A 12,040-nucleotide genomic window follows, 5' to 3' on the forward strand; every position below is an offset into this window, starting at 1 on the left:
GCAATGAGAAGAAAACATAGTTAAGTTAATAATAAGTACAGCAAATGTTTTCCTCTTACTTTAAAAATTGTTTAAAATAAAAAAGCATTTAAAAGGTTTCAGTAGATATAAAAAGAATGTTAATTATTTAAAATTTGGTTTATCTATGTATAAGATAATCAAACATGGTACTGCCTATAAGAGACTAAGAAAACAATTTAGGGCTAAAACTAAATTACAGAATCAGTTAAAGTCTCTCCGATACCTTTGTTCTCAATTGTTCTCCCATTTTAGGTATAATTGAATTAACTATTCCATTGATATTTTTGGAGCAAATTTTTAAAGCCTCACTTGAACATATGGGATATTTTTATTTCTTTAGCTAAGTGGTCTCACCACACTTTTGTTTATGATAAATACAAATTCCATCATTGCTATATTCAGTGATACTTTAACATTAGCAGTCATCAAAACTTTTGCTTACCATTATCAATAAAATATTTCGAGGGATGCACTCAATATTAGTGTACATATTTATCATATATGAAAATCAATTAACATTGATAAAATACAAAATGAATATACATGTAACACTGTCGACTTTAAACCCCAAGAGTATGTATACTCTCATTTGTAGATAATTTATCTGTTTCATATCATGTCACAATTTATACTTTTAACATGAAAGTCATTAATTTTCCTGGAACTTATTCTTCCTAGAATTAAAATTCATAATTTTTCAAAGTTTAAATTATTATTCCTGGGGTAAACATAAGTATTTATAAACTTGTCTAGTTGACCTGGTTTATGGTAAATAACGTGGGAGTTTGTACTGGACATGATTTTTTGTGTTGTTTGAAATGTATATTTGTGTACACCATGTGTATGTAAATGTTATCTTGTTAGGAATATCTTTTTATAAGACTTATCATTGCTGATGCTAACTTCTTATACACTTAATTACTAAAAGCAGAAATATTTGCTGAATAATTTTAGTTATGTCTACTACTAGAAAAACCAATGTTAACTTACTAGAGTTTACTTCTGGGGGCAAAAGTTGCCTTATAAGTAAATGTGAAATGATGAGTTTATTTTAGTTGCTGAAAATATTTGTTTCATGGGATATGTGTTGTATTTATGTGTTATGCAAGCTCATTTATGCACTAAAAATTAAAAGAAGCAAAACCTTCTAAAATGAAAGCAACTCTTTAAATCTTGAAGAGAAAATTTAAAATGTTTTCTTAACAGTTTGGAATTAGAGCAAAATATGTGGATCAATAAAGCCACTAGACATGGGCACATGGTTTTTGAAGATATTAATAGGAAGGAACTGAGGGAGAAATAAGTGTGTGTGTGTGTGTGTGTGAGAGAGAGAGAGAGAGTGAAAGAGAGAGAGAGAGAGAGAGAGAGAGCGCCTGTGTGTATCTAAAGAGTTAACTTCATTTATAAGATTTTCTAAATTTAACAGATATTTGACATATTTTCAAATATGGGGGCCATATTTTGCTTCTTGAAAGGACTGGTATTCTGAAAGTAGTTTTCCTAAGCCTCTATCTTACTAACTTTTGATAATTATCCTTTGGTCTTCTAGTGACAGAGCTTACTAACTCTTGATAATTATCCTTTGGTCTTCTAGTGACAGAGCTTAATAACCAGAAATCAGAAAGCAAAATTTTGGAAACTAGTTTGAAAAGGCCTTGTTCAATGGCATATGCAGAATGTAATTTATTTATTTTTTTGTGACAGTTTTAATAAAAGTGACGTGAAACACAAGGGACATAATGTTAGCGATATTGCACCTCAAAAGAGGAGAAAGTGCAGTATGTTACCTCCTGATTAGCAGCAGCTAGTTCTTCTTCCAGTGCAGAGACTCTTTCTAAAGAAACCCTCAGTCGCTCCCTTACCTAGAAGAAAAATCAAAATATGTGCAGTAATGTACATCCCATGCATATTAAACTGTGCTGAACCCATCATTAACATCATCAGAGACAATTTGGCAAATAATAAAGTATTTATAGCCCTAAGTGCCCAGAATAATAAACTTGGCAGGAATACTATGAATACATTGTCACCTCGTAGAATCACTGTATCAAGGGATTTTCTTGTAAGCAAATCCTTTTGATGGTTCACTGATAGAACTTCCGATGGGGTTGGAGATTGACTGGTCTTGTTCTCAATTCTGATTCATAGTAAAGTATATTATGAATTCATCTGAAAAATAGTCACTGATTAAGCATAAAAAATAGGCAAATTTTTCTGTTTCTTTAAAATAAGTAAATTTCCATTTGATGTTTATATTGTAACATAAAAATGATTTGTCTAAAAGCAAAGTGTCCTAAGAAGCTGAAACATGTTTATTACTCCTATGTTTTCTATTAGTTTGAAATCTATATAATTTTTGAGGGATTTCAAAGTGCTTTAAAATTCCCAACTATCTTTCAGATTTCAAAGGCTGAACCATATATTTTGGAGAACCAAAAACTGCATCTTTCAGTTTGAAAGTAATTATGATTAACAAATATTTCACACATAAATGAAACTCCAAGAAGTTTCTTTGACTATGGCTTTTCTCTAGCTTCTAAAATTGTCTTATGGGTTGTATGTTTAAACCTATAGATGTTCTCTACATTGTATTTATCACAAGTAAAATATTTAGAGAAAAATTGCTGAATCAACATGAATGACTACAGTGGTTTGGTTTTCCTTCAAAAACATCAAATTTACAATATTAAGATGCAGTTGATCATGAATTTTAATTACTTAGGAATTAAAATTTTTCCATGTTCATTTACAGTCTTTATGTAGTGAATATTTATTTTAATGTTATAATCATATTTCTTTATACTTTAATTTTGACAACGTATGAATTAAATGGTATTTTTATTGTTTTAATAATATTTAACTGGAAATATAGACTAAGTATATAAAATATATAAACACCAGATACAAACAAATTTTAAAGTTGGAGTTGTAATATTATATTTTCAGTTAAAAATCAAAGGCCAGTAATGTCCTATTAACCTAGAATCTATAATTAGGAATAAAAATTCTCAATCAGACATTTTAATACTGAATTATGATTACATGTACTTTCAGGTGATTGGGGGCACTCGACTCCTTAAATACATCTTAATTAAGCAAGAAAAATATTTGAGTGGGGTTTCAACATTAATTATATTTTGTTATGCTCCAATTCTTTGAAAAGTAATAATACATGCATAAATGAACATTTAATATCAAAAACAGTTGCATGGAATCTTTCTAGCTGTGCCAGCTTAAATGCTAGCTTTCTGTGTTATTGCCAAATATCCAGTTGTTTATGAAAATGCATAGAATTAACACTGATTAATAAGTAAACAATAAATGATTAGAAATTTTTGATAATTTAATTTGGAGAATTTTTTTAAATGACAAATTTTCGGAGAGATAAAATAGAAGCAATTATCATAAAGCCATGAAAATGAGAAGGATAACCACTATGTGCAATGCAGATATCATAAAAATATTAATAGTCATGCCTGATATTTAATGGGGATGATTATGAAGTTTTATATCTACTTCCTAAAATATCAACTAAATAAGGGTGTTCTAAGATTGTCTAGGAATTCTGTCTGATGAGAACAGCAATGCAAAGTCACTAAATACATGATAATGCTCTCTGTATGCAACACTGATCAGCTCATACATGGAGTGCTGTAAGGGTTAAGGTGCCAACTTTGGAAGACAGAGATGCACTGGAATGTTTCCAACAGAGTCAATCAAGCCACATAAAGAATGACTGAATCCAGGCTGTATTGTAGGTGAAAACAGCTTCCCGACTTTTGCTAAACTGAAAATCTTAGAAACTATTCTAATCTGTATTCTATTTACCACAAGTGGAGCATTTTATAGTCTTATTATATTGAAACTTCAGGGAATAAAAATTATTGAGCTTATCCAACAATATGAAAATGGAATAATCATCCCTCAATAAATTTAGAGATGTTTTTATAAACTATATGACCCAAAAAGTAATGAATCTAAACTGTCTTCATAAGCAAATAAAAATGATCTGTGTATATATATATTGAATTAATAATATGAATTTAAGAATTGATGCTGTAAATATCAATACAATATGATATAAATACTTACATTTATATGAGGATGAATTATTCTCTGTACATTTAATTTCTGGACAAGACTCAGGCAAATGAAACATGTCAGTTTCATCTTGCTCTTACCTCTACTAAATTTGGGAAGGAGAAAGTGGAGGGATCCAAAGAACTAATCTTTCCAGGGCACAAAGAATTCTAACATTTTACTTTATTTACATGGCTTGAACTGAATTGATAGAAAAAAATAGTCTCTCTGACAAGACTTTTAGCTTCTACTCTGCTCTGAGCATGGCACTAACAGAACACTATAGTTATCTTTGTTTTCGAATAGTTTTTTTTTTTTCTTGTGAAGCTATCTAGACATGATTGACATAATATAAAATTATAGTTTAAACATTTTTCTAAATGTAAGGACACAGTTAATATAGCCCTATTTTAACTTTTTTTGGACTTTTTAAAATGATTGAACCACTTCAATTAATCTAATGTCTGTATACTCTTTCCCCTAAGATAAAATGATTGGTTATTTGTTGAACTATTGTAGTAGTAACTCTCAACTCCATATTATTTATTTACCTATAGAATTTTTCACTTTTCTTTCCATCTGTTATATTGACTTTCTTCAAAATAGTATGAAAAATACTAAGGAAAGCATTTTTCCAAAAGCTGTTTCAAGGTCATAGAAATTTTACCCCTGAAGATTAATATAAAACAAGTCCCTGAACATGACAAATGTATTTCAGGATGAAGAGAGATCTTGATGGAAGAAACACAAATTCCAAATTGAAATTATGGTATGGCATAATGGGTGTCATTTTGGGGATTATCAATCCTATAACACAGCATTTTTGTGAGGAAATCTCCTTATACTACAAGTCAAATTATTTTGACTTGTGATATTAGGTCCTGGAAGTATAATAGGAAGGCATGTGTCATTACTATGTTTTGACCATGTATGTCTAATACATCTGGTATTTAATAGTCAATGGTTTCTGAGTAACACAGGGATATTTCTGAAAAACACAGGGATATTTCTCATTTCCTCCAACCCTGGTAAACTTAATAGAGGATGATATCAAGATTACTGCTGATCTCAGTTGATTGTGAAAATTCTACCCTACAACTCAGTGGCTGTATAAATAAATAAACATCAATAATGAAGACTGCCAGTCAGGGTCATTGTCCATAGTTATACTCAATCTTATATAGTTTATTTGGTTATTTATATTCTAAACTTTCTGTGATAAAGTTGGTAGTTTCTTATCCCCAATACAGGTTAATTATATCTTTTTTATGGCTTTTATCTGTGTTTTAGCATAACAGCCACAATGCTTAGATTAGAATATTGCAATTGCTTCTTTATGTCTATAGCTTTGTCCCTCCCCATCTCCACAAAAATCTGTGAGCTACTCTTAGTTGGGGAAACTGTCTACAAAGGGACTTATGCACACATTAATTCCTCCATGACTAAATTAAATGCTATTTAAACAAACATCTGGATCAATAGTGATGGCAATGTCTATTTAGTTTGAAAGTTTTAGCAAACGCTGAAATTTACTCATTTTAATAATAATGTTTATTTTTTGAGAACTTTGCATAAGCTATGCACTGGCTAAAAGCTAGATTATATCCAAGCTTCATGGTAACTCGAAGATAGTTACTGATGTTACTCTCATCCCAAAGAAGAAGAAAAATGATGCTCAAAGAATTGGATCAACTGTCTATGTTAGTCCACTCCAGATCTCAGGCTCATAACCTTCTTTCTTTGGGCTATTGAACATTCCATTAATTGATAATCTATTCAGTTGCCCCTAAACTTACCAGTGACCAGTGTGCTTCTGTTTCAGTTAATAATAGTATTATAACTCCTAGGGCCATATTAAAGAATTCTTCATTTAATTATGCTAAACTCATAGAACTTCTGTTTAGCAAATTATTTCTAGATTATAAATTCTGCAAAAACTATTTTCTTCTTCAATGAACTCACCTCATCAGGATATTTGTCTCAAATCTGTTTATTTCTTTCAGTTCTAGTAAATAATTTTCTTTATAAAAGCATCCCTCAAGTGATGTCAGAGTGCTCTTAGGGAACATCCAAAATCACACCTTTTCTAGTACCTTGGTCTGTCCCTTAAAACGTTAAGCCAGGTGTAGTGGTGCATGCCTGTAATCCCAGTGGTTTGGGAGGCTGAGGCAGGAAGAACCCAAGTTCAAGATCAGCCTCAGCAACTTAGTGAGGTGCTTAGGACTTAGCAAGACCCTGTCTCAAAATAAAACATAAAAAAGGGCTGAGGATGTAGCTCAGTGGTTAAGCACCCCTGGTTTGAATCCCTGGTACCAAAGAGAGAGAGAGAGAGAGAAGAAAGAAACTGTTAAATTTTCTCAGAACCAATCCATGTTCTTCTTAGAGCTATAAGAAGAGTTATATCATGTGTTATATATATAATATACATATTATGTGTTATATATAAATATAATATACATGTATATATATATAGTGTGTGTTAATATATAGAGTTATATTGTGTGTTGACCATGCTGTCTTCTGTAACTTTCTCTACTTATAAACAAAGAACAAAACAAAACAACAAAAACCTCATTCTTTAGTTCTCAAATAAAAAGTCACTTCCTCTTGAAACATTCTCTACTTTCTTGTCTGTGAAGTACAATTTGTCACTGCCTTTTTGTGATTTTATATTATATTATGCACATCTATTTTTGGTATTGCTTGTTATTGATATGAATATTGATATGAGTCTCCAGTCCTATGAACCATTCATTCATGAGAAGAATGCCTTTTTTATCTTTGTGTGCCAAATAACTGCCAAGGAGTCTGGCACAAAGTAAATATTCTATTAAGTCTTACAAATTTTTAACAATGCCTTTTTGTGATAAAAGAGGGAATATAATAGGAAACTAAACATTAAACATATTAAATGATTATTTGATAGTATGTTTAACATAGATCTTTATATAATATCCATTCATGTTTTATTCAAAGTTATTAAAAAATCAGTTTCTTCTCATGGCTAAAATGAAAGATGAGATACGATTTCTTCTTAATCATCTAGAAGACAGAATTATAGTTATCCTTATGCACATACTCCACATAATTCCCTTCTCCAAGAACATCTGAAAGACTGATGATAAAAATATATAGGTATATAAATATTAAATAGAACAAAAATGTCTGCATGCTCAAAAATTAGATATAACTGGGCAATAATCCCTAGTTTGAATTTTAATCCTCAGAACTTGTCATATATTTTATAATAAAGTGTCCCAATTCCCACTGTATTAAATCCCAAAGGCTTATTAATTTTTAAAGTTCATTCTTTGAAATTTCACAAAATTGAAATCATAAACCTTACTAATCTCCAAAGGATATTATCATCATATTGGCTTATATATGAGTAACAACTAAGAGAAGCTTAGAGCTACTTTTAAAAAGACCTAAAAGCAAGTTTTTCTTCTAATACCTTATGCTGTTACATGCAGAGACTCTTAAAAATGTATATTTGAAACTAAGATATTAGAGACCTAACAAAATGGAATGCTACTAATATGAATGTCTAAAAGTTAAAGTAGACCAAATTTGCACTACAAAATAGGTGTAATTTTCGGGTAGTGGTCTCTTATTTTGGCATCTATAGACATGCATTTCAGAGAGAGAAATAGAGTGAGGTTGGAAAAGAGACAGAAAGAGAGGCTGAATGACATTACACAATATTAAATTTCAAATGGCCATCTGGACTAGGGCCATAATGTACCATAATAGAGGTATAATTTGAATAAGCCACAGATTCAGTGGTATAAAGAAAGAACATGGTCATGAATATTACAAAGATATACACAATAACACATTTTCATTTTTAAAAATGTTTTTTTTTTCCATGTAACTCTGATGAGTTCCTCTGAACTGACTGGCTGGAGGAGTCACATGAGTCATTGGGTAAAGACAAAGACCTTCATGCTAATAACAAAAGCATGGGTCAGCTTGAAATCTTTTGTCCATACTATACCTTTTCATCCAAGGCCTTGTGGTGCTCAAATAAAGATTTCAGCGCCTTGAGAACCTCAACTTCACTGGACACTCCCGAGGGTGACTGAGCTTGCCGTTTTACCACCGTCATTCTTAATGACCGTTCATGCCGTGACACAAGGCACTCCAAATGCTCCAGTAGCAGCTATGGGATTGAACAGAAAATGAGATCGTCTTTTGGATACAATTAATCTGTAATTATAACTGATTTCTTCCTTCAACTATTACAGGCTTACGTAGTACACAGTGATAACCTCAGATAGTACAATGGGTAAGAACCTAGTAACACAATGCTGTCTAAACCAGGGTTTATAAAATATGTTAAAGACAAGTTACATTTCAATCATTTTACAAGTTGCTGAATCTAAAAATATAATGTAAATGTTTAGCAGATTTAATAATTTCAGTATGGGTTCCACGGAAATAGAACATTAGATAAAATATGCATGAGCTAATGATAATGATTAAAGAACATTTATTCCTTAGATAAATGTAGGATGCATGATAATGTTTTAAAAGAACAGTATCCCAAATCAAAATGTATTTCATTTACATTTGACCATTTAAATTTTTTTGAGTTGAAGAAAATGAGTGCAGTCATTAGGATGATGGTTTAAATTATGGTGATAATTACATAATTTTATTCACAATCAATTTTTATATTACATTATATGAAATATATGCAACCAACTATATTTTAGTAACTGAGGTACCCAGTAGTCATTTGGTAAAAGGAAGCTATGGACATAACTGTGTCTGTGTTGGAATCTACATCTATAGTAGCCTGCCAGGCCATGACAAATGTGAGGGGAGAATGTGGTAAACCCTTTCCAGATTATTCCAGGCTCTGTGTTCTGTGTGTGCCAGAAAATGATTGTTTTAAAATGGTTTAAATGTGAATGTGTGTTGCACATTTGTTTGCATTTTAAAAGGGAGTTCTGCTGCTAAAAGCAAAGATGCATGAGAAAAAAAACCCAGAAATTATTGGTTCTTATCAGTTATTACAATTCTATCAGTGGAGAGTCACAAGCACCTGGTAGCATTTGTGGGACAGATCTCTGAAAGAAGAGTTAAAAGTGTATGCTACAATAGTGTCTCTACAAAATAAGAAAAAATAATAAAGTGATAATTGGACAAACAAAAAGGGAAATGCAGATATAGGATGTAAGGAAGGAAAGAAAGTAATTACCTTTTTCTCAGACATTAACATCAGTGAAATATTTTGGTTTTTACAATATCACTTTCTATTCAATGTTACATATTACTATCACATTTCTTGATGCTTAATAAGTTAAATTATTTACTTTCATTGTCACTAATTATGGTTGGAAAGTGTTGGAAATTTTTACCTGTTATTGACATAAAGAAATACAAATGTCTGAGATCTTAAACATAGATCAGTCATATTTAAGGGTCTAAATAATAGTATAGATTAACCACCCTTAATCCAAAATTCCTGTAGACTCTCATCTGGTAGTATATATACATATTCCAAAACTGAAAAACTCTAAAATCTGAAAAACTTCTTGATCCAAGCATAACAACAAGGGATACTCAACATGTATTAGTTTATCTGTAGGAAGATAAAATAATCTTTAAGATACTACTCTCTAGGAAAATAACCCCAAGGAGATATAATAATGAAGCTACACAGAACATCTACTAGTGATCCCAAATCTTTTGATCATCCTCTTTACAACATTTGACAAGTTACTTACATTGCAACGTCTACTTTTCCAACAGAGTACCAAAAATTCCCTACAATTTTCAGCCTTTTGTGCCATGCAGTTTTTACTAATAACACATCCTTGCAAAATGTGAGTCTTATGACCTAATATATTAGGTGAAGACATCTAGTTTGCTCAATGGAAGTGGCTAAGGAATTATGGTTTTTTTAACTGAAAAGGAGAGCTAAGCCCCTTATCAGTTTGCAGTGAACTTCTGGAATTTGGTACTGAAAGCTCAGAAACTACAGACTTTTGTTTTATTTGTTTGGTTTGGTTGTGTTTTTGCTAAGTATTCTAACCATCCATTAAATATTGACTGTCCGCTTAGAATAACTAGAGTGAATTCTGTTGTCTACAACTAAGAACATGTCGCCACTCCAGTCATCAGGTTCTGCCAGCTGTTACTCATTTTCTTTGTAATAATATCTGTCAGGTCCTGAGCCAATTCTCATTATTCCTTAAATGTGTTAGCTCTCTTTACATTGCCATTGTTCCCAGTGTTATTCTAGGTATGATTCTTGATGATCTTTATTATTCATTTAGATGATTCTTCCAACATATTTTCCTCTAAATTTCTAGACTTCATGCACTTTAATGGTTTCAATTTTTACCTTATATCACTCACACCCAGAGTTCCACTACAGATCCTGCTGTTATCAGTAAGTGCAATTCTGTGATTTCTGCATCTGTAATCTAACCCACAGATCACTACATTTTAGCTCACCCATGTAAGTGCTCAAACTCTAAAAATACTTTCACTCTCAACCCTTTTATCATAGGAATTTGTTATTGCCTCTGAACACACTCACACCCTCACCACCTCTTTACTTAGCCTAAAATAAACAGTTCCATCTTTATAATCACTTGTTTTCATGTACCCTTAACTTCCAGAATGTGACCACTCGCCACTGCCTCCACTGCTCCCATATGGGCCTAAGACCCATTGTTTCCCAGTGATTTATTGTAATAGTAGCTTCTTAACTGGTTCCCCTGCTTTTATCTAACAGGTTATTCTCAAAACACTATTTAAGTTAAAATATAAGTTAGGTCATTTATACCTCTGCTCCAATTCTCAGCATTTTCTCATTAGGCTAAAGTAAAATCCAGAGTCCTCACACATCCCAAGGAATGTAAATTGTCTGCTTTCATCCATTCTTCATGATTCTTCCAGGATAGTTGCACTGGTTTCCTTGCAGTATTTTCTTTGCTTGTTGAGTTTTGTTTGTAACATCCATGTCTCTGCATTAGGCCCCCCCTGTACTTGGCTACTCTTCCTAAAATATTTGCTTTCAGAGATCATTTTACTCCATAATCCCTTCCATATCTTTACTCAAATGTCATTTTGGGGCAAGGCCTTCTCTGATGACCTCTTCTGCAGCTTTCCTTTTCATTTTTGCACCTGTCCCTATCTAATGTACTATTCATCTCATACTGATCTTGTTTACTGTTTAAATACCCCAAATTAATATAAGTTCCCTAAGGAAGTTTTTCTGCATTTTGTTCAATTCTCTCTGTACAGTGCCTAGAAGATGCTCACATGTGCTTACTGAGTAAATCAATAGACCCTAGAAAATCAGGTGTTTGCATATTTACAGGACACAAATCTTTAGAGAAATGGGAATCTGGGATATGTGGCTTGGATAGATGCAACAGAATGGTTAGATTAGGTTAATATCAGAAGAAGGAATGATGTTTTCCATAATATATGGAGGAGAAATAGTCAGTTAAATGATTACCTGTACCCTCTTGCTGTGGGGTGCCTGTGAAAGTTAGGCTTTGGTGGACTGAGTCATAGCTGTACTAGACTATTTTAAAGAGCATAGAGAATATGAGGACAATGAGGTAACAAGAATGCTTTGAACTGTACTGAAGAATTTGAAGAAAATGACAAGATAAAGTTTTAAAATTCTAGAGCAAGGCTCAGTCAGAGAATCCAAGAGTTGTTATGCTGCTTGTAGTAGCTTCTTATCAATGTCCAAGACATAACAGAAAGAAAATAAAGAGCTTGATCCAAGAAAGATCACTTAATTACAATATATGATGAATGCATAGATTTATTAGGTGTCATGAGATTTTTAAATAAGACTTAAACCCCCTCCATACACACGTATGAAAGGAGAGATATTTGGAAGATTGACATTTGCTTGAGTTACTCATATATTGGATCCCAGTGATTCTCTGCTCTGATGAGGCTG

General features: G+C 31.9%; 1 protein-coding gene across 26 annotated transcripts in view; it reads right to left on the bottom strand.

The window, feature by feature from the left end:
* Ppfia2 (PPFI scaffold protein A2) overlaps positions 1 to 12,040 on the bottom strand; it is a 448,465-nt gene that overhangs the window by 161,136 nt on the left and 275,289 nt on the right. For 25 of the 26 annotated variants that reach the window (XM_076853182.1, XM_076853164.1, XM_076853162.1 and 22 more), the window contains 2 exons: positions 8,099 to 8,263; positions 1,809 to 1,883 (listed from right to left, as the gene is read on the bottom strand). In XM_076853182.1, coding sequence (XP_076709297.1) covers positions 1,809 to 1,883; positions 8,099 to 8,263 — 240 coding nt within the window. The remainder of the gene's footprint in view (positions 1 to 1,808; positions 1,884 to 8,098; positions 8,264 to 12,040) is intronic. The other variant, XM_076853181.1, reaches the window with a different exon arrangement.

This window comes from Callospermophilus lateralis, chromosome 4 (genome assembly GCF_048772815.1).
Source record: "Callospermophilus lateralis isolate mCalLat2 chromosome 4, mCalLat2.hap1, whole genome shotgun sequence".
Classification (NCBI taxonomy): Eukaryota; Metazoa; Chordata; class Mammalia; order Rodentia; family Sciuridae; genus Callospermophilus; species Callospermophilus lateralis.